Here is a 26,676-nt window from a genome sequence, read left to right as displayed (position 1 = left end):
TTCTGATCTTTAAAATATTTTTTCTTAAGACAGAGCATTGAGAGAACTATATTCTAAGTATTATTTTATTCCTCATGCTATTCTGCTCAAAATTGCCATGAAGAAGGCAATTGCATGGGATAATAATTTTAAAGCATCTTTTGTGTATTATAATAAACAGCATTTCCATTTATTTTGTTATACTTTACATCAATTATGCTTACTAAGAAGTGAAAGGAAAGGAATCACAATTAAAAGGACAGATTCTCAATGAACTTTTATAAACTATAAGTTTTACCAGGTTCTTCCTTTTCTTTATTAACCACAAAAACAAACTTCTATTCAGATTGGCTTACTACATTTTATTTGGAACTGCTAAAAAGCTTATGCTTTATGCAAAGTTGACCCACTAGGCACCATTTCCTCACATGGAAACTGGCAGATAAAATAAGCAATTATATAAAACTTCCTCAGAATATCACAACTGAAGGAAGATCAAACTACAGATAATGAAAGCATGCCATAGTTAAATGTAGTTTAAAATATACATTGCTTTACATTTGTGTGGTCTAAAAAAATAATACTAAGTTATTTCAAGAAGACAGTAATGGCAAAACTAATATGAAGAGATTTGAAAGACTAAATGTACTCCACAGTGAGCAACTTTGTATATTGCTAATCAAACCATGCTAGGAAAACTCTATTGATATGTTCCATATATATTTATTTGAATAGAAAAATACTAGTTTAAAAGGAAGGAGCATTCCTTTCACAATCCAAAACCTATGTATGTCTTTCATGGGGCTAATTATCTGCTAATTTACTTCCTGAGAGAAAGAAAGAACTAATTCAGTCTGTTTTATTGTTTCTTTACCATCAAAGTGACTTGTCGGGACAGGCATGCTATGTCAAACAAGTGTGTTAAAAGTTTTAGTACGGTAATTGCTCTTGGCAGAAATCCTAAGATAATACAAGAAGCCAATGTTCTATGTATCGAATTAAACACAAATTACTTCCACAAAATCTGACCCTTAAATCTGTGTCCTAAAAAAGCAGAAATAACTTTAGAAAAGCAAATCAATACTGGTTCTTTTTCTATTACTACAATACATTTAAAAGAATTCAATGAAATGTCTTCTTACTGCCTGCCACACCATATTCAACATAAATGTTCTCATGAACTGGACCCTCATATTCCCAACTGATATTGGCATAAGTTTCAGCAGCTGCTGCCATAACATTTTTGATCCTTGGATACACTGGTTGCACTGAATATACAAGAAAAAAAAAGAGCAAATTATTAAAGGCTGCATGTATTCAATACTGTCCAACTTCATTTATTTGAATTTCACAAAACAGAATGGGAAAAACAATTTATTGTGAATTCTTATGTTTAGAAATTCTGCTTAAATATAATTAATACTTTCTATCTCATTTTAGTTTTACCAAACATGGTCCAAACATGGTGCAAACAGCATCAAGGAGACAAACTTTCTTTCAGCTCTAAAATGATCTTATAGATGGAATAAGCCTAACATAATCTGAAATTATGTGAATGTTATGTTTGTGTGTGTGGGTGTTCGTGCACATGTGCATATGATTTTATGAACATGTATGTGTACTTACTGGTTGACTCTGGAATTGTATTTGTATTTACTGGCTGACAATGGAATATTCAATATCCAAAATTTATTTTTTTCCAGTGAACTAGGATGGACTAGCCTGTAAGAAAGGTATGCAATCTTATACATAATCAAATAATTTGACTGCCTTACATCATTGTGAAATTGATTGTTGTGCAAGGTTTGCCACCAACTATATTGTGAAGTATGTGTATGATACAACAGTAGTGGGTCTTATTCAGGATGACAACGAGGGTGCTTACCACAAGAAGGTAGATGGTTTGGTGAACTGGTGTAATTGTCATTGTAATTATCATTGTTGATTTCAGAAAAGGCAGCCACAGCCACATACCTCTGTATATTAATGATTCACCTTTGGAGGTGGTTAGCAGCATCAAGTTTCTGGGTATGCAACTAATGAGTAGGCTAGCTTGGTCGCTCAACAGTGAGACACTGGTAAAGCGGGCACATCAGCGTCTGCATTTTCTGCATCGCATGAGAAAAGTACATCTTCCTTCCTCTATCCTTACTACTTTAATAAAGAGACGATTGAAAGCATCCTGTCGTATTGCATTACTATCTGGTTTGACAGCATTACTGTTTCAGACAGGAAGATAGTACGGAGAATGGCGAGGATGGAAGAAAATATTATTGGTAGTTTACTTCCTTCTATCCAGGACATAGCATATAAGCAAGCGATGCTTGAGCAGGATCTGCAGTATTGTCAGGGATGCTACACATCCTATTCATGACCTGTTTTGTTACCTTCTGGGAGGAGGCTTCATGGTATCCAAAGCAGAACATCTAGATTCAGTCACAGTCCTTTTCCATATAGCTATGATGGCAAACCTATGGCATGTGTGCTAGAGGTGGCACGCAACACCCTCTCTGTGGGCACGCGAGCCATCGCCCTAGCTCAGATCCGCCGCGCAGGCATGTGCGCCTCCTGCTGGGTCTCTGCCACGCATGCACAGGGGCAGAGCGCACATTGGGGGGCCACACATTCATGCGTGGGGGTGCATGCGTGGGGGTGCATGCATGTGGGGGAGCAGGGTGCATGCGAGGGCGCACACACATTGCATTTTGGGGGTTTGGGCGTGCACGTGCGCATTCGCGTTTTGGGCACTCGGTCCAGAAAAGGTTAGCCATAGGTGCCATATAGTATCAACCTTGTGAACTCTCAAGTTTCTTCTTTCCACTATGTATTCAAAATGGACAGTGATTAATATATGTATGTATGTATATATGTGTATGGGTGTAGGTCAGTGGTGGGATTCTGCAGGTTCTAGGCGGTTCGGCCAAACCGTTTGTTAAATTGCTGGCTCGCCCCACCCCTTGCCCCGCCCCTCCGCACCACTATTTATTGCCAATAAATAGTGGTGGGCGAGGGGCAGGCGAGCCAGCAATTTAACAAATGGTTCAGTGTTTTTTTGTAATTTTATTGGCCTCGCAGCAGTGGTGGGTTCCTCCCAGTTCGGCCCGGTTCCGCGGAGCTGGTAGCAGTGATGATATGACATCACCAAACCGGTTCCAGCCCCCCGCCCCCCTGCCGCATTATTCTTACCTTTAATTTGCCCCCACCCCCAATCTATTGCTGCCTCCTGAGTCCCAGCTGATCGGCTAGAGGGGAAAAAACTGTTTAAACTCTTGCCACGGGGTTTCAAAGGGCCGCCCTCAGTGTTAAAAGAAAACAAATGAGTAGACCAGTGGTTCCCAAAGTGGGTGGTACCACCCCCTGGGGGGGGCGGTGGAATGCCTTAGGGGGGTGGTAAGAGGCAAGAGGGGCGCTAGAGGCAAAAGGGGGTGGCAGGGGGGCGCTAAGTGGCAAGGAGTGTGGCCCCCACCCTTTGACCTGTGCAGTTACCTCCTTGCAAGCAAACAACAAGAAAAAACAACTCCTTTCAGCTTCAGCATAGGCTAATTAGCCCCTTGATTAGATCGGCCTCCCGACTCTCAGCTGATTTGCTCTCAGCTGTTTTGCGCAGGCTCTGCTGCTTGCTGCAAAGAGCTAAATTGCTGGAGCAGATTTTTTTTTCTCCTTGTGCAAATCAAGCTGAAAACGAAACTTAAAGTAAAGCAGGCTGTTGGCTTTGCTGTTTGCTGCAACGTTGGAAAATTAGGCAGAGGCAGATTTCTTTTCTTTTTCCTCACCAAAAAAGGTAGGTGCAAACAATGGGAAATTTAGGGAAAAAGAGGAGCGTTCAAGATTTTAAAACACAAAAGAAAAAAAGCTCTATTTAACTAGGGAATTGTAATAATTGAGATACTATTAATTGTATATTGTGTTGAAAGCAGAAATGATTAAGTTGTGGTTTGGAGGAATATATGGGGGAAATTATTTGGTTTGTTATTATTGGTAAATATAATTAATTGATTTGTAAGAAATTGGATGGCATGGAAATAATTGGAATATTCATGTTCATATTGATTAATATACAAAAAAGATAGTTATATAACTAATTGATTTATATTAAAATGTTGAATTTGTATTAAACAACTGTAATATTACATAATTAACCAATGTGAGGATGGATATAAAAATAGATGACAATGGGAAGGGGTATAATATAGAATAGAAGGGAAAAATTGAATTTGATTAAGATTAGAGATGAGGATGAAGGGTAATATTGGTTTTTAAAAAAATAGATGAGGAATAAATATGGCAAAAAGGAAATATAGAAATTGTAAATTTAATTGAAATGACTAAACACTGTTTAAATTTGTGAACCGGCCAAATACTCTGTTCAAAGAAAATACATTGTATGTTTGTATGTGTGTTTCTAATTATTGCTATTTATTCATATTTGTTCTCTTTTATTCTTTAAAGTTTAACAATTCATTCTTTATCTTAATATCTTTATACAATATTTGTTTGGGGTTGGTTTTCTTCCCTTTCATCTTTTTTATTGTACAGCAATCTTTCTCCTCAAACCTACCACCTCTCTCTTTTTTTTCCTTCTTACTTTCTCTTCCCTTCTTCTCCTCCCTACTTCCTCTTCCTTTCTCCTTCTCTCTTCCTCCCTCTCTTACCCTCACTCATATCTAATTTCCTTTTCCTTCCTTCCTCCTTTCTCTTCCTTCCCTCTCTCTCCTTCCTTCTTCCATCTCTCTTCTCCTTCCTTCATCCCTCTCTATTGTTGTATTCATTTTCAATTTTATATTTTCCATTATGGAGTTCAGGCAACCCCGGTCTTTCTTTCATTTATCAAGTATATTTCTCAAAGTTTCCCCTCATCTTTTTAATTATTAGCAGTATATTTCATCTTATTCCATTTTTTTCTATTGAACCCAGTGTAATCATCTTTATCTTTTTTTCAATTATTTCCTTTTCAATGTTATCTCCTTGTTTCTCTTGCTTCTCATTCATCTTTTCTCTTCCTTTTTTTTTTTGCAAGCTAACCAATTCTCTGCTTCTTTATTTCCCTTAAATGCCTCCCTTACTTTTTGAAACATCTCCCTTAGTGTCTCATATTCATCCTCCCAATTCTCCATATTTTCAATTTTAAAAGGCTAGGATTTTTAAGCTTATTCTTTTCATTTACATATGTGGGGGGTGGGGGCGATGCTTTTCAAGGAGTCACAAGGGGGGCTGAGAGCAGACTCATTCTGACAGTGTCTTTTAAAATTGTTTGGAAGACCCATTTTTTCCCTAACAATAATGGTTTGTATACTTTGGAATAAAACATATACCTGGAAAAAGTACTTGCAAAACTTGGACAGAAGGAAAAGAAAGGCAGGACTCGACTCATTATCAGTAGCTAGTTAGTTCATTGTTATCAGTGACTCCCACTGATTCTAACTCATTTTAAGACTGGGATTGGTGACTACTGAAATTTAAGTATTCAACATTGGTCTCAGAAATCTTTGATTTGAACTATCAAATCTCTGATTTGAACTATCAAATCTTTGATTTGAACTTTGATTTGAACCATGGCAAGAAAAATCGTAAAATGGGGCAAAGCTCACTTAACCATAATAATTTTTGATATTTTAAGTGTAGAGAATTCAAGTGTTGAGAATGACCCATTATTTTGTCTCTTTTTCCGCACTAGGTACCACTATTTGATTTCTTTTCATTTTATTCAAATAACAACAGAAAACCCAATACAGTTCAGTATGAATTGGCTTTCCAGTCCTTCCTTGATGCACTTTTTCACATTAGTTATCTAGTTTAAATGCCAAAGAAAAATCAATGATATATTTTTCAGACCTTTGGAGGATCACACTGTCAATTGTTCACACTGCTCAAACAAAACTAACAGGTGTGAATTAAGTTTTAGCTAAAAAATGGAGCTTTAATTCCAGAAGTCCATTCTTTAAACTTGGACTTCTGGAATTAAAAGGCTCTGGATTAAATGGTACTCCAGACAAAAGGTGGAGAAGAGTATCTTGCTTTTAGACATGATAATAGCTATCAAGAAAGGTGAGTTATGAGCTATTTTTACGTTATCAGAAATTTAATTTATTACCTGTTAAAAATGCAAAGACAAGGAGTACAAGGAGCAAATAAAAGACCTTCATGTTGGCGTTGGTTCTGGACCAAATCTTACTTGTGGGACAGAAACCAGCTCTTAGCCTTCCTTGTGACTTCTTGAAAAGCATCCCCCCCCAACATGCTCCACCGCCTTAGGAGGCAGGGGAGGGCTGCAGGTTGATCCCAAGGGGTCTGGGGCTACTGGTCTACCAGTTAAAAGCTTGGTAGACCAATACCTCTACTAAATACTAAAGAATTGTCACATGACCATCAAGCCACGCCCACAAAATAAGCCACGCCCACAGAACTGGTAGTAAAAAATTTTAGAACCCACCCCTGACTGGTTGCCCAGGCTGCAGCCGAAGCTCCGCATCGTAATAGGCTCCAGGAGGAGGAGGGGCGCCGTCTGCCCCATTGCGAAGCTCAGTAAGAGCAACAAGAGCTGGCTGCAGGCACAGCTGGGTGGGCGCACATGCAGTGGGAAGCAGATTTAAGGTGCTGCCTCCAAGCCGAGGGGCGACCCGATGGTGCGGTAGGTTCGCTGCCGCCGCTGCCAAGACAGGAGAGCAGAAAGAGATGGAGAGAAAGAGAAATGAAGGAGAGAAATGGGGGGAGAAAGTGAAATGAAGGAGAGAAGGGGGGAAAGATGAAGGGGAGAAAGAGGGAGAGGAGAAAGAGATGGGGAGAAAGAGAAATGAAGGAGAGAAATGGGGGAGAAAGAGAAATGAAGGAGAGAAGGGGGAAAGAGATGAAGGGGAGAAAGGGGGAGGGAGAAAGAGATGGAGAGAAAGAGAAATGAAGGAGAGAAAGGGGGGGAGAAAGAGAGATGAAGGGGAGAAAGAAAGATGAGAGAGATGAGACACCCAGAGATACCTGTTTAAAAAAAAATACTCAGAGCCACAAAACCTGGGTGGGAGTAAGTGATATGGAGTTGGCAATGCCCACTCAGGTTTAAGGTTGTGTTTAAGTGTTTACATGTGTTTAAGGTTAAGTATTTAAGGTTGCAGACATCCGATCGCTTCACCCTGCAGCCAGCCCTGTAGGCCTGCGCCCATCTCCCACCTGGGCAGCAGCGGCCTATCTACCCTGGTGGTATCACCTTGCTCTGCAGCCAGCCCGAATGCCCGCCTTGGACTGCCTCCGATTGCTCCAGCAGGTCATTTTTGTTTAATTAATTTAATTAAGAATGCTGCAATGGGCATAAATGGACTACTCAGAAGGCTGAAAAAGTTATTTTTGACCGGTCCTCGCACTTTTGACCAGTCCTTGAACTTACGACTGTCTTCACATTTTACATTTTGCGCCCTATCTTGTCACTGTGGTGAAGAGAAGTAGTGGTGAAATGACTGACACAGTTGTTAAGAATGCTGCAACGGGCATAAATGTGAGGAAGGTCATTAAGTGCGAGGACCGGTCAAAAATGTGAGGACCAGTCAGAAATGACTTTTTTCAGCCATCTGAATAGTCCCTATGTGCATATGGACTAGTCAGAGGGCTGAAAAAGTTATTTTTGACTGGTCCTCGCACTTTTGACCAGTCCTTGAATTTACGACTGTCCTCACATTTTATGTTTTGCGCCCTATCTTGTCATTGTGGTGAAGAAAAGTAGTGGTGAAATGACTGACATGGTTGTTAAGAATGCTGCAATGGGCATAAATGTGAGGACCGGTCAAAAGTGTGAGGACCAGTCAGAAATGACTTTTTTCAGCCCTCTGAGTAGTCCCATATGCACATAGCCATGCCCACCCGGTCACATGACCAGCTAGCCACGCCCACCCAGTCACACGACCAGCTAGCCATGACCACCCAGTCACATGACCACCAACTAAGCCATGCCCACAGAACCAGTTGTTTAAAAAATTGAATCCCACCACTGGTGTAGGTATAGATATGTACGTATATAATGTATATAGCATGTGTAAATGTGTGTTATGTATGTGTATGGGTAGATATATATTTTCTTTTGAGAACAGGCAACAGAATTTCATTTTTAATGTGTGCTATTCTGTTCACAATAAAAACTGACAAGTTTATTTTTATCTTAATCTTAAATTATGGAGAAATAAATTATCAAACAATAAAATACAATCTTATATAAATACAGATATGAGCCTTTTTGGATTAAGTGACATATAAATTGTAAAAAACAAACAAGCAGAATCCCAGATTATAGTCTTATTATTGAAAATTGCAATAGGAAGGACAGTCTTATACTGTTAATGTCAACTCTGACGCTAGCCTGATCAAGGACATTTTGGAGGCTTCAGTGCTGCCACAATGGTGCTGAGGAATAGGGAGGGGAGAATAGGGATATCTGGGGGTTTGTAGCCAAAACAAAATAGTTTCCTCTGTGAACCAAGGACATTCCCACAGGTAGTTGAAGAGAGGAGGAATGAAGTTTCCAAGCAACTGGAAAGCACCTTGATTGGATCATGTGACTGAGTGTTTAGGAAAGGGGGAAAACGTTTTACTTTTAATTAGGTGAAAACCGCGGGAACCTTTAGAGTTGGTTTTCACCAGCTTGTGCCAATATGATATAGCCAATAAACCTGTTATTTGAGGAAACTGCTTGCTTTGTTATGGGTATATTACTTGGAACCCTGATATTAACTGTATTACTTGGAACCCTGATACAACTAAAGTCTCCGCTCCAACCGGTGCAGCTTTCCAGGGGCCCGGCCACTTGCCCGGTCTACCCAGGCAGCAGAAAGATTCAGGGAAGATGGTGTAATGGAAAAGAAAGGAGAAGGTGCATTGGGCGTTAGTGGCAGGGTCCTGGAGAGCCTGCAGAGCCCCTTGGAGACCCAGCAGATGGCGGAATCAGTGGCAGAGATTGCGCGCCAGATAGGCACCCAGCCAAATGTCCACACCAAGTGGCTGGCCACCGGGGAACTGTACCGAGCAGAGGAGGACTTCAGATGCCAAGCCTCATCCCAAGAACCAGTGAGGTATTGTCCAGTAACCCCAACCAGGGAGTTGGTGACCACAATCCTTGAGCGGAGGGAAAAGGGACCACTAGGCCTGGACAACTTCGGGGACTGGAGGTACCAAACAGCAGTTCGTAGCCAGAACCTGGAGGGATTACCGGAGAGGTTCGACCAGCTGAACCTTGGAAGCCTGGGCCAGTCATGCCGACTTGAGAGCATGAGGGTGCCTCTGAGCCAGCTGACCCTGACCATCCCTCCCCTGTGGGAACAGATTGTCACTGCAATGACAATCATTGCAGCTAGCCCCACCACCACCTTTGTTGGTGCAGTCCATCCCAGGACCACGCTGGAGTCCACCGAGGCACCGAAGAGCCACTAGTCCACCTCAACAGCCCTAACTTCCACCTGGTTGGCAGGTGCCTCCCGGTTGACCTTACTATCTCAGACAATGCTCAGTCCAAGCCCAATGGACCCTGCCCCCACTGTCCCCAGCAGCGCCTCCACCTCCGGCCCGGCCTGCTGCCCTGCCACAGTTTAAAGCTGCCTTCAATGGGGATCCAGACAAACTGGCATTCTTCCTAAACTGAGTGTGGGCCCACATCAATGAATATGGCCCCAACTACCCAAATGATCAATCGATGAAAACCCGTGTCTTCTGAGGGGTTCCTGATGCATCCACGAGTGGCACTGGGTGGCAGCGGCCATGGATCCCGAGCTTCACTGCCATAAGAAGAAGGGACTGACCGAAAAGAAGCCAAAGAGCCAACCTGAGTGGCAGCAACTCAGCTGGCGGTTCAGTCCCCAGCAAGCTGATGAACAACCAAGGGGAACCTCAATGCTTCCGATCAAGTGCTTCCGATGCAGCCAGCAGGGCCACCGAATGGCTGAGAGCCTGGCTCCAGCCTCTATACCAAAGACGAAGAGCCCAGAAGCAGCAAATCAGAAAGGGTTCGCAATCTGGGTGTCCTCCTGGATTTACGGCTATCTTTAGAAGATCATCTGACGGCCGTGACCAGGGGGGCCTTCGCACAGGTATGTCTGGTGCGCCAGTTGCACCCTTTCCTAGACCAGGATGCCCTTGCCACGATCACCCATGCCCTTGTTACTTCTCAGTTGGACTACTGTAACGCCCTCTACATGGGGCTGTCTTGGGATGCACCTGAAGGCTACAGCTAGTCCAAAATGCAGCCGCACGGGTTGTTATGGGAGCTTCTCGTTACTCCTGTGTGACACCTCTCCTGCGCGAGCTGCACTGGCTGCCAGTGGTCCTTTGGATTTGTTTCAAAGTGCTGGTGCTCACCTATAAAGCCCTACATGGTTTAGGCCCAGGGTACTTGCAGGATCATCTCCTGCCATCCTCCCATCGTCCTGTGCGCTCCCACAGAGAGGGCCTCCTCAGGGTGCCGTCAGCCAGACAATGTCGGCTGGCGGCCCCCAGGGGGAGAGCGTTCTCTGTGGGAGCACCGACCCTCTGGAACGGGTTGCCCACTGGGCTTAGGACAGCCCCTGACCTCCTCTCCTTCCGACGCAAACTGAAGACGTGGCTCTTTCATCAAATGGGCTGACCCGTTGGGGGATTTTTACATTGAAATAATTTTAAGTAATTTTTAATTGGATTTTAATTTTTATGTAATTTTCGAATTTGTTGAATGTCTCTTTGTAAGCTGCCCTGAGTCCTTCGGGAGAAGGGTGGCATATAAATTACATACATACATACATACATACATACATACATACATACATACATATAAATAAATAAAAATCCTAAAAAAATGCCATGGAAGGCTACGGAGAGGGGAGAGTTTTCCTGCCAAGCTGTTGAGGTCCCCACTCCCCTATCTGGGCAAGAGGGAACTCCAGCCCAGGAAGCCCAACGGCTGATGGTCTACAACAGCGATGACGAAGGCAAGGACGACCCAATGGTAAGTGAAGCCATCTGTCCGTTCGCCATCCAGTCAAAGCTACTGGTGTCCAAGACAGGGGAGCAGGGGGAAGAAGTGGAAGCAATCATAGACACAGGTTGTACCCGTTGCCTGATCAGCCTACCCCTGACCCACCCCATATGATTTGAGCAAGTTGATGGCTCATTGATTGGCACATTCCCTATCTCCTGGGAAGGTGGCTGTAGAAAACTGAGACTGGGAATAGGCTCTCCCCCTCCCAGTGACACTGCAAGAGGAGCCGCCCAGTGGCTGAGTGACACTAAGTGAACCAAAATTGCCTCAGCCACCTCAACGCCACTCCCAGGCACCTCCCAGGTCCCCAAGGAATACTGAGACCTAGCCGAGATGTTCAGCAAAAAAGAATGCAATGCGCTGCCTCCCCGCCCCACGGACTGTGCGATAGAATTCATACTGGGGGCTAAACTGCCTAAACCAAAAATATACTCCATGACCCCTAAAGAAATGACAGAGCTGAGAGAGTACATCGACACCAACCTAGCCTGCAGATTAATACAGCCTGCCAAATCCAGGGTGCCCACCCCGGTCCTCTTTAAAGAGAAAAAAGATGGGTCAATGAGGCTGTCGAGCCTCGGTTGGGGCTCGCCATCACTGGGGAGGACGACGAGGAGGGGGCAAGCTGCTGGACTCTCCGGGGGCGTGTCATCAGCTGTTTGAGAAGTCTTTACCACTCACGCACAAAACGAAGCAAACTCTTTCATCGGAGATAGGGGGGGCATGGAGTTTGCAGATGACGCTGCCTTCTGATGTAACAGAGGCGCGCTCCTCCTACAGGCCAGCTAGGGGAAGGAGGGAAGATGTTGACTGTTTGATTGCCACTTGATTTGTTAACTGTTTAATTGCCACTTGATTTATTGCTGCGTATATAAAAGGCGCTACACTGCGATTGCGTGTAGCGCTAACTTTAAACCTTGTTTCCGGCTTGTGCCTTTCTCCTGCCTGTGTTTGCTGTGCTGAACCTAATTAAAGGATTGCAACTGCTTTATTCCGTTCTGGTGGTGGCTTGTTTCCAGTGCAGTTGGGTGGACTGGCCGAGAGAAAGTTAGCGCTACCCCACCCACCAATTTCAACTGCCTACGTTCCCTAGCTGCGGTCTGGTGAGAAAGGCTGTCAGTGATGGCAGAAGGGACGGCGCTAGGTGATTCGGAGTTGGAGGTCCCTCTAGAGGCTGACGTGAAGGAGGTGGTTGTGGAAGAGGAGAAGCTACAAACAGCAACACCTCACCAACCGGTGGTCAGACCCAAGCTGCGCCAGCCACGTGAGGAGGACTGTGCTGGTGCGCAGAGTCAAGGGCTAGACCCTTCGGGACAGGTTTCCGGTGGGGGCTGGTGGCCTAGTTCTACTCATAGCGGGCCCCAATGGCCATCTACCCCCCCCCGTTGGGTCCGTCATTTAGAGGTTGGCGGAAGAGACGTTGGACAGACGACTAAGAGGCGGACTGGGGCTATGATACTACAGGGCCTGAACCCAGTGCTATGGATGCCATAAGAGATCGGTTTGGAGAAGGGAGTTTCCGGGACGCCCCGTCTTGGCAACCCTGGGCCACTGGGGCGGAGCCGTTACAAGGCAAGTCTTGGCAGGATGAGGGCCTTTCCAGGTCAGAGGTTTGGTTTCGCATTGCTAGCCCCAAATTCCGAAGGGAACAGGAAACAGGAAAAGGAAAGGGCCAAATCGAAGACTGGGACTACCACCTGCCTAAGAGGGAGGATAGCACCAGGGGTTCCAAACAACCATCGACCAGAAGAGAGGTAGGAGCTGGAAGGAGGGCACAACATCCTGTGGGGGAATGGAGGCCCATTGGAGACCTGAGGAGAGATGGGGAGAACAGACCGCCTGTACCACCCCCAGCATGGATCCCAGTTCCTGGGATGTGGGCACCACCTCCAATCTGGGGCCCTCCTGCACTGCAAGCCACCTTTGACGGGAGCCCAGACCATGTGGTGTTGTTCTTAAGCCAGGTGGTTAATCATCTAGACCAGGATGGTCGCTGGTATCCATCACAATGGGCCATGGTGGTAGCCATTACAGCTGTGTTAACCGGCAATGCAGCAGATTGGGTGGCGGGATTACATCGCAACCATGCTAGAAAACTGGTGAATGTGGGTAGGTTCTTGGAAGCTCTCCGGTCTGCTTTTGAGGATGACTCCAGTGTACAAATCGCAGAAGGAGATCTTGTAGCCCTCAAACAGCGGGGTGTTCCTGCAAAAGACTATGTACGTGATTTCTGGAAAATTGCTAGTCGCTTAAGGGACTGGCCTGAATGGATGCTAGTCCAGCAATTTCGGATGGGGTTGGATCGTAAGTTACGTCAAGCCTGTGCGTACCGAGGCCTGGCTCCGCGCCTGGCTGTTTGGTTTAAAGCCGCTATTGAACTGGACATTACCCTCCGGGAGTTTAGGCCTCGGTCAGAAGTTAATGTGGGACAGAGACGGGTTCCCACGGAGAGGGCCTCAGAAAAGCCGCCAATCACATGGGTTCAAGTACCTCTGCCCAGCAGCGTCCCACTTGAAAGGTCTCAGCGACCGGCGTTTCGTTGTTTTCGCTGCAATCAGATAGGACACAGAGTGGCTGAATGCCCTGTACCTCCGTTACGAGTACAGGCCCAAAAGCCGGCTACGGGGGTAGCGACCAGAGGCCGACCACGGCAGCCACAAGAGTGTACCCAAGCACTTCAAGGATCAAAGTCCGTCATAGACCATCAGGCTTGTGATATTACACCAACCACTGTGGCGGGGAAATTCCTGGTGGTGTCGGGCGACAGTGATGACGACGAGCCGGAGGACCCTACGGTGAGCAAAACTGTGTTCCCTTTTGTCATATCTGTGGTGCTGAGGAATCCCCGAAGCACGACGGGTTTTCAGTATGGTGCTTTAATAGACACTGGATGTACCCGTTGTCTGGTGCGGAGAAGCGTGGTGGATGCTCTGGGCCTACAGATAAAAAAGCTAAAAGTTCCTATGAAGTTCAAACAGATGGACGGGTCCTTATTGGGGGGGCGGGGTGCCTGCTAACCATGTAACTGAACAAGTGTTGTTGGCGATAGGTGAACATCTAAATCTGACCGAACACAGGTGAGATCTTATATTAAGACCTACCTAGTGGCGATAAGAGCGGCAAAGTCTAGCTACTTCTCTGCTCTTATTGCATCTGCAGAGAACCGCCCAGCTGCGCTGTTTAGGGTGACCCGCTCCCTACTTCAGGTGGGGGTACGGGAAGATCCCTTAAAGGGTCGAGCTGAGGATTTTGTACAATTCCTGCATGATAAAGTCGCTCAGATTTGGGAAGGCCTGGACTCCGATTGGGTAGATCCAGGGGAGGAGACGGGAGCAGGTCTTGAGAGCGTTATCTGGGAAGAGTTTGATTCTGTGGCTCCTGAGGACGTGGACAGGATTCTGGGCAAGGTTAACGCTGCCCCATGTTTATTGGACCCGTGTCCCTCCTGGTTGGTACTGGCCTCCCGGGAGGTTACACGAGGCAGGCTCCAGGGGATTATAAATGCTTCTCTGAGTGAGGGTGTCTTTCCCGCCGCCTTGAAAGAGGCGGTTGTGAAGCCCCTCCTCAAGAAGCCTTCCCTGGACCCGGCTATATTATCAAATTATCGTCCAGTCTCCAATCTTCGCTTTGTTGCGAAGGTTGTTGAGAGTGTGGTGGCGCGACAACTACCCCGATACCTGGATGAAGTTGTCTATCTGGATCCGTTCCAGTCGGGCTTCAGGTCACGATACAGCACAGAAACGGCATTGGTCGCATTGGTGGATGATCTCTGGAGGGCTCGGGACAGAGGTTGCTCCTCTATCCTGGTCCTATTGGATCTCTCAGCGGCTTTTGATACCATCGACCATGGTATCTTACTGCACCGGCTGGAGGGGTTAGGAATAGGGGGCACCGTGCTTCGGTGGTTCTCCTCCTTCCTCTCTGACCGTTCGCAGTTTGTGTTGGCAGGGGGGCAGAGGTCGACCTCGAGGCACCTTATTTGTGGGGTGCCGCAAGGGTCAGTCCTCTCACCCCTTCTGTTCAACATTTATGTAAAACCGCTAGGTGAGATCATCCGTGGTTTTGGGGTGAGTGTTCATCAGTATGCTGATGACACACAACTATACATCTCCACCCCAGGCCACCCCAATTATGCCCTTGCTGTGATGTCCCGTTGCCTGGAGGCCGTGCGAATCTGGATGGGGAGAAACAAACTCAGACTCAACCCCTCCAAGACCGAGTGGCTGTGGCTTCCGGCGTCCCGGTATAGTCAGCTGGTACCATCACTGACAATAGGGGATGAGATCTTGCTCCCCACAGAGAGGGCCCGCAACTTGGGTGTCCTCCTGGATTCACGGTTATCTTTAGAAGATCATTTGACGGCCGTGGCCAGGGGTGCCTTTTATCAGGTTCGCCTGATCCACCAGTTGCGTCCCTTTCTGGATCGGGACGCCTTGCGCACGGTCACTCATGCCCTAGTTACCTCCCGTATGGACTACTGTAATGCTCTCTACATGGGGCTCCCCTTGAAAAGCACCCGGAGGCTCCAACTGGTCCAGAACGTAGCCGCACGGGTGATTATGGGCGCAGCTCGTTACGCCCATGTAACACCTCTCCTACGCGAGCTGCACTGGCTCCCGGTGGTCTTCCGGGTGCGATTCAAGGTGTTAGTTATCACCTTTAAAGCGCTCCATGGCTTAGGACCTGGGTACCTACGAGACCGTCTTTTGCCACCAATAACCTCCCACCGACCAGTTCGTTCTCACAGGGAGGGACTACTCAGGGTACCGTCAGTCAAATTATGTCGACTGGTGACTCCCAGGGGGAGGGCCTTCTCTGTGGGGGCTCCAACCCTTTGGAATGAACTGCTCCCGGAGATACGGAATATCCCTGATCTCCGTGCTTTCCGCCGTGCCCTCAAGACCCTGATGTTCCAACAGGCAGGGCTAAACATACAAACATGCGAATGATTTTTTAAATGTTATCTAATTCTGGGTTTTATTTAATTGACCAAACTAAGTAACAATTTTAATTAGCAATTTTATGATGTTTGTGTGTCTATATTTTTCTTGACTGTACACCGCCTTGAGTCCTACGGGAGAAAGGCGGTATAGAAATATAATAAATAAATAAATAAATAATAAATAAATAAACATCAAGAGTCCATCCAGTTTATTGTGGTTGAAAAAATGATAGAGCCAGTTATTCTGGGTCTCACATGGTTAGATAAATGGCAACCTGTGCTTCCACAGAGGTGTTGCTTACACCGGACTTTCCTATTGTTTACCAAGACCTTTCAGCCGTCTTTAGTGAAGAGGAATGCGAAGTACTACCCCCCCATCGGACTACGGATTGCGCTATCAAGTTGGTGCCTGGGGCTAAGTTACCGAAACCTCGAATGTATTCCATGACCCAACAAGAATTATCCGAGTTACGACAATATATCGACAAAAATTTAGCTAGAGGTTTCATCATCCCTAGTAGATCTAGGATGGCTGCCCCAGTCTTCTTCAGGGAGAAGAAGGACAGTGGGGTTCGGTTATGTGTTGACTTCCGAGATTTGAATGGAGTATGTATAGAACATCTATACCCCCTTCCGCTTATGAAGGATTTGTTAGCTGCGCTACCTACAGGACGGGTATTTACAAAACTCGATTTACGGGAAGCGTACTACCGAGTATGTATCAAACAGGGCAATGAATGGAAGACCACTTTCAACTGCCCTCTTGGTAGCTACCAATATAGAGTTATGCCATTTGAACTTCAAGGCGCTCCAGCAGTATTCATGCAACTTATCAACGAAGTTTTGCATGAACATTTGTATAGAGGAGTTCTTGTTTATTTAGACGACATTCTAATATATACGCGCACCTTGGAAGAACACGTTGTGTTAGTCCGTCAGGTTTTAGAGAAGTTGTTAGCTGCTAAACTGTTTATAAAACTTTCGAAATGTGAGTTCCATAAATCAAAAATAGATTACCTTGGGTACAGGATCTCAAGCGATGGGATAGAAATGGATCCACGTAAAGTCCAAGCTATAGTTGAGTGGCAAGCGCTGAAAACCAGGAAACAACTCCAAAGTTTCCTTGGTTTCGCGAATTTCTATCGCCAATTCGTCCCCGCATTTGCCGCTATAGCACTACCGTTAACAGACCTGTTACGCACTAAATCCCCTGTGATAAAACCAAGACCAAACCAGTTATTGCAATGGACAGCTCAATGTCAAAGTGCGTTTGAACAGTTGAAATATCTTTTCACCAGAGAACCGGTACTTAAACACCCTGATCTGTCTTGTGAATTCATCGTTCAAGCCGATGCTAGTGACGTTGCTGTGGGAGCTGTGTTGCTGCAAAAAGATGAACAGGATAGGATACGCCCTTGTGCTTATACCTCATGCAAATTAAACACCACAGAGCGAGGGTGGGCGATCTGGGAAAAGGAGGCCTTCGCTGTCCGTTGGGCTCTACTTACATAGCATCACATCCTGGAAGGGGCTACTATCCCGTTTGAGGTATGGACAGACCATAAAAATTTAGAGGCATTACAAATGCCTAGACGTCTGTCCCCAAAGCAACTACGCTGGGCACAATATTTTCGAAGATTCAATTTCAGACTCAAATATGTGCCAGCAGGAAAGAACTTCCTCGCCGATGCACTTTCTCGTATGCCACAATATAACAGTAAGCGCGAGGAAGTAGTGGAATCTCTTATACCACCTATTGAGAGTGGGCATGCGGTTGCGGCGGTGTTACAGAAAGAAGCGTCCTTCTTAACGAATCTTCGGATAGCTATCAGCCAGGATACGTGGGTAAATCAAAGCCAAATGTCAGTAATCCTATGAGATGGATTAGGGTGGAATGGGGATCGTTTATACATTCCAGAACCGCTTCGAGCTACAGTTTTAAGACGGTGCCATGATGCCAAACCAGCAGGTCACTATGGTTTCCTTAAAACACTTCACCTGATTAGACGTCAATTTTGGTGGCCACGAATGCGTGGTGAAATTGAACGTTACGTAAAAACGTGCCCAACATGCGCGGCAGCAAAACCATGGTCAGGGAAACCACTCGGTCAATTACAATCGGTGGCTGATCCTAGTCATCTGTGGGAGGAGGTGGTGATGGATTTTATAGTGGACCTTCCGCCCAGCAATGGACATACCGTTATTTGGACAGTAGTAGACCTATTTTCAAAGCAGGCGCATTTTATACCCTGTCGGGGTTTACCATCTACCCGACGATTGACAGGCATGTTTATAAAACATATCTACCACCTTCACGGGGTCCCGAAGCGTATTATATCAGATCGGGGTGTCCAGTTCACCGCCCAGTTTTGGAGGTCTTTCATTCATAGAATAGGGTCTACTCAAGGATTAAGTTCAGCCTTTCATCCCAGTACAAATGGAGCAGCCGAACGAGCTAATGCTGCTGTGGAACGATATCTACGTTGCTACGTTTCGTATCAGCAAACTGATTGGTCTGCCTTACTCCCGTTCGCTGAAGTCGCGTAGAACAATATCAGCCACCATAGCATGGGATTTTCTCCTTTCCAGATCATCTATGGAAGAGAATTCCCTGTCATACCTGAGGTAGAACCTCCAGCTACAGGTGTATCTACGCATTCCAGTTGGGCCGACAAGATCCGACAAACGTGGCCAGCGGTAAAAACGGCGCTTCAAAAAGCAGCAAATGAATACAAACGATAAAAAAAGAGCCGACCCAAAACCGTTTTCTGTAGGGGATCACGTGTATCTATCTACAAAATACTTGAAATTACGATTACCTAGTAGGAAACTAGGTCCCAAATACATAGGTCCTTTTCCTATAACACGTGTGATCAACCCTGTCACTGTCATGCTTAAGCTATCTTCACTGTTAGGAAAAATACATCCTGTTTTTCATAGCAACCTCCTTAAACCTGTCAAAGAGGAAAGGCCCACACATCAGCCTGTTTCCCCGGGACCGAGTCATTCAGATCAATATGAGATAGATAAAGTATTGGATTCACGTCTACGTAGAGGCAGGTTACAGTACTTAGTACGGTGGAAGGGTTATCCACTAGCACAAGCATCTTGGGTGGCAGCTCCAGACATTCATGCCGACCGGTTGCTCTGTCGGTATTATCGTAAATATCCAAATAAACCAGGTCCCAGTGGGTAGAACGGTTGCTATACTAACATCTTTATTTTGTTTCCTGCAGGTGGACACCTGGTAGAGAGGAGCCGCCTGTCGAGCCTCGGTTGGGGCTCGCCATCACTGGGGAGGACGACGAGGAGGGGGCAAGCTGCTGGACTCTCCGGGGGGGTGTCATCAGCTGTTTGAGAAGTCTTTACCACTCGCACACAAAACGAAGCAAACTCTTTCATCGGAGATAGGGGGGGCATGGAGTTTGCAGATGATGCTGCCTTGTGATGTAACAGAGGCGCGCTCCTCCTACAGGCCAGCTAGGGGAAGGAGGGATGATGTTGACTGTTTGATTGCCACTTGATTTGTTAACTGTTTAATTGCCACTTGATTTATTGCTGCGTATATAAAAGGCGCTACACTGCGATTGCGTGTAGCGCTAACTTTAAACCTTGTTTCCGGCTTGTGCCTTTCTCCTGCCTGTGTTTGCTGTGCTGAACCTAATTAAAGGATTGCAACTGCTTTATTCCGTTCTGGTGGTGGCTTGTTTCCAGTGCAGTTGGGTGGACTGGCCGAGAGAGGCTCCGCATTGATTTTAGAGAAATAAACGCCATATGCCTGGAAAATACATACCCACTCCCCCTCATGAAGGACCTACTAGCCCACCTGGCAAAGGGAAAGGTGTTCACAAAACTGGACCTACAAGAGGCTTACTATAGAGTACGAATTAAAGAAGGAGATGAGTGGGAAACTGCCTTTAACTGCCCATTAGGCGGGTTCCAATTCAAAATGATGCCCTTTGGCCTACAAGGAGTCCCCAGGATCTTCATGCAGCTGATCAATGAGGTGCTGCATGAGCACCTATACAAAGGAGTCCTCGTGTACCTAGATGACATTCTCATCTTCACTGAGACCCTTGAGGAACACATCAAATTAGTATGCCAGGTACTAAAGAAACTGCTCGCAGCTAAACTATATGCAAAGCTGTCAAAATGTGAATTCTACAAGTCCAGTCTAGACTACCCAGGCTACCGAGTGTCAAACAAAGGCATAGAAATGGACCCAGCAAAAGTTAAAGCCCCTTTATACCCGAAAGCAGCTGTAAAGCTTCCTGGGGTTCGCAAATTTCTACCAACAGTTCATCCCCTCTTTTGCTGAAATCACCTTGCCCATCATGGAACTGTTAAAAATGGGGGAAGGCTCACAACGACTAAGCCAACCCCTAGAATGGACCTTAGAGTGCCAATGGGCGATCTAGAACCTCAAAAAGCTGTTTGCCAAGGAGCCAATACTCAAAACATCCCAATCCAGAACAACTCTTCATGGTTCAGTGATGTGGCCGTCACAGTGATCCTCCTTCAAAGGAATAAAGAAGGCAACCTGTAACCCTGTGCATACACCTCCAAAAAATTGACAGAACCTGAGAGGAGGTGGGCAGTGTGGGAGAAGGAAGCCTACGCAGTCTGGTGGGCCCTACTAATGTGGTGACACTTTCTAGAGGATAGCCAAATACCTTTTGAGGTGTGGACTGATCACAAGAACCTGGAGGCACTCAAAAACCCCTGAAGACTCTCCCCAAAACAAGCCAGATGGGTGCAGTACTTTAAATAGTTTAACTTTGAGCTAAAATACATCCCAGGGGGGAAATCCCCCGGCTGATGCGCTGTCACATAAACCACAATATGACAGCAAACGTGAGGAAGTGGTCCACACTATGCTCCCTCCTCCCAACTGGCAGCACAAGCCACAGATGAAGCAACAAAGAAACGCAGATGGGTGGGATGACCCAAAGGCTAAAACATGAACTGCCAAATGACCAGTGGTAACAAGGACAACAAGAGGGTGCTGACCCTCAAGAATGGAATAGCATGGAAAGACTCAAAACTGTATTTGCCCAACAACCTACGGGTCCAAGTACTCCAGAAAAGTCACGACTCCAAGCAAGCGGGACATTTTGGCTATTTAAAAACCTTACACCTGGCCAGGAGGCAATTTTGGTGGTCAAAGATGTAGAAGGATGTTGAGGACTATGTGAAGACCTGCGCCACATGTACAGTCATGAAAAAAATGCCAGGGAAATCCCCAGGACTGCTCCAACAAGTGGCAGACCCATCTTGGCCCTGGGAGGAGATTGTCATGGATTTCATCGTAGAACTACCTGATAGTGGGGGAAACATGGTCATTTGGACCGTAATAGACCTGTTCTCAAAACAAGCCCACTTCATAGCTTGCCCTAGTCTCCTGTCTGTAAATAAGCTGGCTAAATTGTTTGTAAACCACATCTATAGGCTGCACAAGGTTCCCTGCAGGATTATCTCTGATAGGAGGGTCCAATTCACCAAGTTCTGGAGGGAGTTCATAAGGTCCATTGGGTCCTTGCAGGGGCTTAGCTCGGCATTTCATCTGAGTACCAATGGGCCGTGATGAGAGCGAACGCAATGTTACAGCAATACTTGAGATGCTATGTCAACTATCAACAAACTAATTGGACAGAACTGCTGCTGTTTGCTGAACTGGCATACAACAACATGGTGCATAGTAGCACTGGGTTGACCCCTTTCCAAGTCATCAGTGGTGTGGAGTTCGTCCCCATGCCTGAACTCCCTAGGGAGCCACCCTCATCCATGTCATTGACTGAATGGATGGAGTCCCTGAAGAAAGGATGGGAGAATACTAAGCAAGCCCTTTGACAAGCAGAAAAAACCCATAAAGTGCAAGGCAACAAGCGTCTAGCTTCCCATGTGCCTTTCCAAGTGGAAAGTAAGGTTTACCTCTCAATGAAGTATTTGAAGCTAAAGCTCCCTTGTAAGAAGTTAGGGTCCAAATTTATTGGACCTTTTCCAATAGTGAAAATGATTAACCCTGTTACCGTGCAGCTTAAGCTCCCCTGCCTACTGGGGAAAGTGTATCTGGTTTTACACAGCAGCTTGTTAAAACCAGCGGTAAGCTCCCAGCTCAGGCCGGTAGATTGGGCAGCCCCAAAATCAATTGTAGTACAGGGAGAGATGCACTATGAAGTCAAGCGGATTTTAGACTTGAGAGTGTACAACAGGAGGTTGCAGTATTTAGTACAATGGAAATGGTACCCAGTATCAGAAGCTACCTGGCTCAAGAGTTGGGATGTGAAAGCTGATAGGTTGGTTAAGCAATTTCATGAGAGATACCCACAGAATCCTAAAGGACCACCGGGGGAGGTAGAGGGGTTAAATTGGGTCCCAAGTAACCTCTTTGAGATTTTTCCTTTTCCCTTGCAAGAAGTACTTTTCCATTAAGGGTGGGTGGGGGCACCTGTCAATTCTGAAGCTAGCCTGATTGAGGCCGTTTTGGAGGCTTCAGTGCTGCCACAATGGTGCTGAGGGATAGGGAGGGGGGAATAGAGCTAGCTGGGGTTTTGTAGCCAAAACAAAATAGTTTCCTCTGTGAACCAAGGACATTCCCACAGGTGGCTGAAGAGAGGAGTGAAGTTTCCAAGCAATCGGATAGCACCTTGATTGGACCACGTGACTGATTATTTGGGCAAGGGGGAAAAACTTTTACTTTTAATTAGGTGAAAACCGCGGGAACCTTTAGATTCGGTTTTCACCAGTCTGTGCCAATATGGTATATCCAATAAACTTGTTCTTTGAGAAAACTACTTGCCTCAGAGTTCTGCTTGTTATGGGTGTATTACTTGGAACCCTGACAATTAACTTATGAGAAATATAAAGGAAGGAAGTCTCGACTTGTCTTTCGTCTCAAGCCGCGAACGTAACAAATCACCACAAGCAGAGATGAGATTGCAAGTTTTACTAAGGGTATTGTAGATTCATAGCCAAAAGCAAAGCACAAGTCGGATGGTTGGTTCAAAGTCAGTGCTGTGCGCAACTGCCACACGGCGCTATTTATCCCAAACTTAACTCCGAAACCAGCATCCGGCACTTAGTATCCCAACCACTCCCCCCTGATCAGCTGTTTAGCAGTCGTGTTAGTTCCGACGTCATCGAACATTGCCGACCAGGAACCGAGTGGGAAGTTGATGGGTTCAGGGATCGCTGTGTGTGCCATGCCGTCTCGCGCATCAAAACTGCCATCTGCTGTTTTGCTCCCCATTCCATACGGGTGACATCTTTATGGCCTCCCAGACCCCCCAGCAATGGCGAGCTCCGGCAGGGCTCGACAGGAAGGAAGGAAGGAATATTAACCAAGCAGAAGCTTTTGGAAATAAAAGACATGGTCTTTAATTTCAGCTGCTTTAATAAGAAGACCATATTTGGTAGCTAAGAAAAGGTAATTATTTAAGACCTGTTCCATTCTGAACTGCTGGAGAATTAGCGACTGTAAGATTAGTTGACATAGTATATATAATATGAAATAATTAAATTATAATTAAATATAACTAACACCTTCAATACAACATCTGTAAATATGCTTAGTAAGATACTGCCAGATAATTAAGCACAGATTGAACTGCATGTTTATTTATTCTAATATCCAATCAAATGTTTCTAAAACAATATCCCAAAATGGAAGATTCTACATGTAATGAAAAAATGTGAACATATTTTTCTAATCTCATGCAATTTTGTAGATTTCAAAATTTCCTTTTAGAATGGTACATTCCATCTACAGTAGTGGCCAAGATTGTGGAAACCTTTTGGGAAAAGTATATTTTTGAGGTTTGATGGCTAATAACACTACTTTTTTGGGAGTTTCAAGATAATCATATTCCACTGCTGGAATGGCCTGGGAATAGCCCAGACCTTAACCCAATTGAAAATCTATAGAGCCGACTAAAGAAACTTGTTAGTCAGAAGCGACCCAGCAATAATACCCAGTTAATAGAAGCAATCATTCAATCTTGGTTTCACATTATAACAGCTGCAGAACTAAAAGAATTACAGCCTTACAACGTCTCCATGGGAAGACATTGTAAGGCTGTAATTCATGCTAAAGGTTACCCAACTAAGTATTAACTGACATGATAATTTTTGTTTATCTCGTTTTTTCTATGTTGATACTTTTTATCTCATTTTTTCTATGTGTTTCACTTTTCTACTTTATATTGAAACGGCTATTCTAATAGCAAATCCTTCATAAAAGTTATTGCATTACATTCTTGATTAAATTATCTTTCCATTGATATATAATTTTATGGTACTACTCCCCCCCCCCAAAAAAAGTGGTGTCATTAGCTAGTTTTAGAAAATACTTTTCCCAAAAGGTTTCCACAATTTTGGCCACTACTGTATTCTATGGAAAGTTATTTTGATAAAATAAATAGTAATACCCTTATAAAATGTTGAAGGTGCAGTATGCATGACAGATGAGGTTTCAAAAGGGTTTTTTGAATATCCAACATCTCTGTTTGTCAGCCAAAGAGCCACCGCTATCCGAAGACATCTCCGTGGTCATGTAGTCGGCCTACAGAGCGCTGTTACCTTCCCACCAAAGTGGTCCCTATTTTTCTACTTTCATTTTTTACGTGCTAGGTTGGCAGAAGCTGGGACAAGTAACAGGAGCTCACTCCATTACATGGCACTAGGGATTCCAACCGCTGAACTGCCGACCTTCTGATCGACAAGATCAGCGTCTTAGCCACTGAGCCACCATGTTCTTTTTTTTCACACTTACATGTTACTAACTTAACAACTGCAGGGATTCATTTAACAACTGTGACAAGAAAGGTTGTAAAATGAGGCAAAATTCACTTAACAAATGTTTCGCTTAGCAACAGAAATTTTGGGCTCAATTGTACTCATACATTGAGAATTACCTGTATTGCTACACTTGAATTACAGTTTAATTACTGAGACGGCTGAGGATGGCCCTAGAAAAGCAAACAGTTAAAATGTGAAAATGTATTTAGAAAGCATACAAGTTTCTCCCCAACTGTACCTATCTGACTGGGAAACTTGAAAACGTTTTTTGTTTTGCTTCTGAAAATATTCCTTTAATATAACTTTGAAATATAACAGGTTTCAGTTAAACCTGCTTTTACAGTGATGAAAAACTAAATAGCTACAATAGTAAAATTAAATTCTACTGAAAATGTTGTAAACGTAGATACATATAATTTAACTTATTCAATTCAACTTTTTGAATTACTGATAAAAATAATAAAGGTGGGAATAAAAAAAACTAAAAAGAAAAAAAAATATTCGTGTGCCAGCTATCCTGTTGTCTAACAGCATCCTGAACTAAATTGACTTTGCTATTGGGAGTCTGCGTGAAATAGAAATAAAATAATTTATTCATGGCTTTATTTTAAAACTTATTGCTTTCCTTATTGTATAATAGTACATTAGCAAGAGAAGAAATTCCGAATAAATTATAGGTGTCATGAAATGTTAGGATCATTTTTGAACTTTCAGTTATTAAACTATATATCCACAACAAAATGCCAATGAAATAATTAATACTGAATAAACAGGTAAAATGATATTGATATGGTTTAGAAAACATTTTCTAGCTACCAGGTAGCAGCATATTGCTTGACTGCTCTGCAGAAATTTAGCATCCAGTTTTAATCTCTGAGGTGGAACAAGTCAGGTATGTAGGAATATATGAGCAATGAAGCTAGAAAAATACCTTAGAAACCACTGAAGATGATGGAAATATATGAAGCAATCAGAATATTTTTATCAGGTTTCCTTTCTAGAAAATATTTTATTTATACACATATTCCTTTCCTCTTTTCCCTGTACCTATCTATTTTTCCCTGAATCTGCTCTGAAATGTATCCTTATAATTAAGAACTATTTTTGGGCCTACAGAAAGAGCTAGAAGAAACAGCAGTTCCATCAATGGAAAAGATTAACTGAATAGGTTTGATGCTTTCTTTTATTTCATTACTATTTAAGAGAGAAGGATAAAATGCTATTAACTATTAGCTAGAAAAAAAAATGAAATAATATTCAGCAAGGTATTACCATACTTTTTATTGGTACTTACCATATTTTTCGGAGTATAAGACACACGTTTCCCCGCCCTAAAAGAGGCTGAAAATTTGGGTGTGTCTTATACTCCAACTGTAGGTTTTTCTAAGCTTTTTTTCAGCCCTAATGAGGCGCTAGCAAGTGAAGCGATCTTCCAAGCTTTGCCTGCTCCCTCCGACTCTCAGATGTGCTTTAAAAGCTTTTTTTCAGCCCTAATGAAGTGCTAGCGAGTGAAGTGATTTGCCTTCCGAGCTTTGCCTGCTTTTCTCATTGCTGCTCCCTCTCAGCTGTGCTTTAGCAGGGGATAAAAAGTGTGTGCGCGGGCTCAAAACCAGCAATGTGCTGAAGCTGACCAAACTAAGGACGCTAGGCAGATGAATACCTGGTAGGCAGATTTCCCCCCCCCTATTTTCCTCCCCAAAAACTAAGCTGCGTCTTATACTCTGGTGTGTCTTATACTCTGAAAAATATGCTACATCTTAGTGAAATATTTCAGCAAATAAGCTTTAGTATGTATCACATTGATTAATGAAACAGTAAGAAAAATTATATTAAATTACTGAGCAGCTTAGTGCTCTCTGGAACAGTAATGTGTGTTACAAATAACAATCCTACATCAGTATTTTATTAGTACAGTACTTTGAGGAGGTCAATAATGACATGAGGATATGTGGCCCACTGATAAAGAATTAAAACTTCCAGC

The 26,676-nt window shown here is 44.5% G+C and overlaps 1 protein-coding gene across 50 annotated transcripts in view; it reads right to left on the bottom strand.

Annotated features, from left to right (window-relative positions):
* Nucleotides 1–26,676, bottom strand: part of NRCAM (neuronal cell adhesion molecule) — a 363,078-nt gene that overhangs the window by 33,487 nt on the left and 302,915 nt on the right. For 40 of the 50 annotated variants that reach the window (XM_087873218.1, XM_087873226.1, XM_087873236.1 and 37 more), the window contains one exon: nt 1,122–1,247. The exons of the other annotated variants lie outside the window; for them this stretch is intronic. In XM_087873218.1, coding sequence (XP_087729344.1) covers nt 1,122–1,247 — 126 coding nt within the window. The remainder of the gene's footprint in view (nt 1–1,121; nt 1,248–26,676) is intronic. 50 annotated transcript variants of the gene reach the window in all.

The sequence above is a fragment of the Pantherophis guttatus genome, chromosome 7 (genome assembly GCF_059756535.1).
Source record: "Pantherophis guttatus breed Tessera chromosome 7, ASM5975653v1, whole genome shotgun sequence".
NCBI lineage: Eukaryota > Metazoa > Chordata > Lepidosauria > Squamata > Colubridae > Pantherophis > Pantherophis guttatus.
The sequence above is the reverse complement of the archived record's forward strand: the minus strand, read 5'-3'. Positions and strand labels throughout refer to the sequence as shown.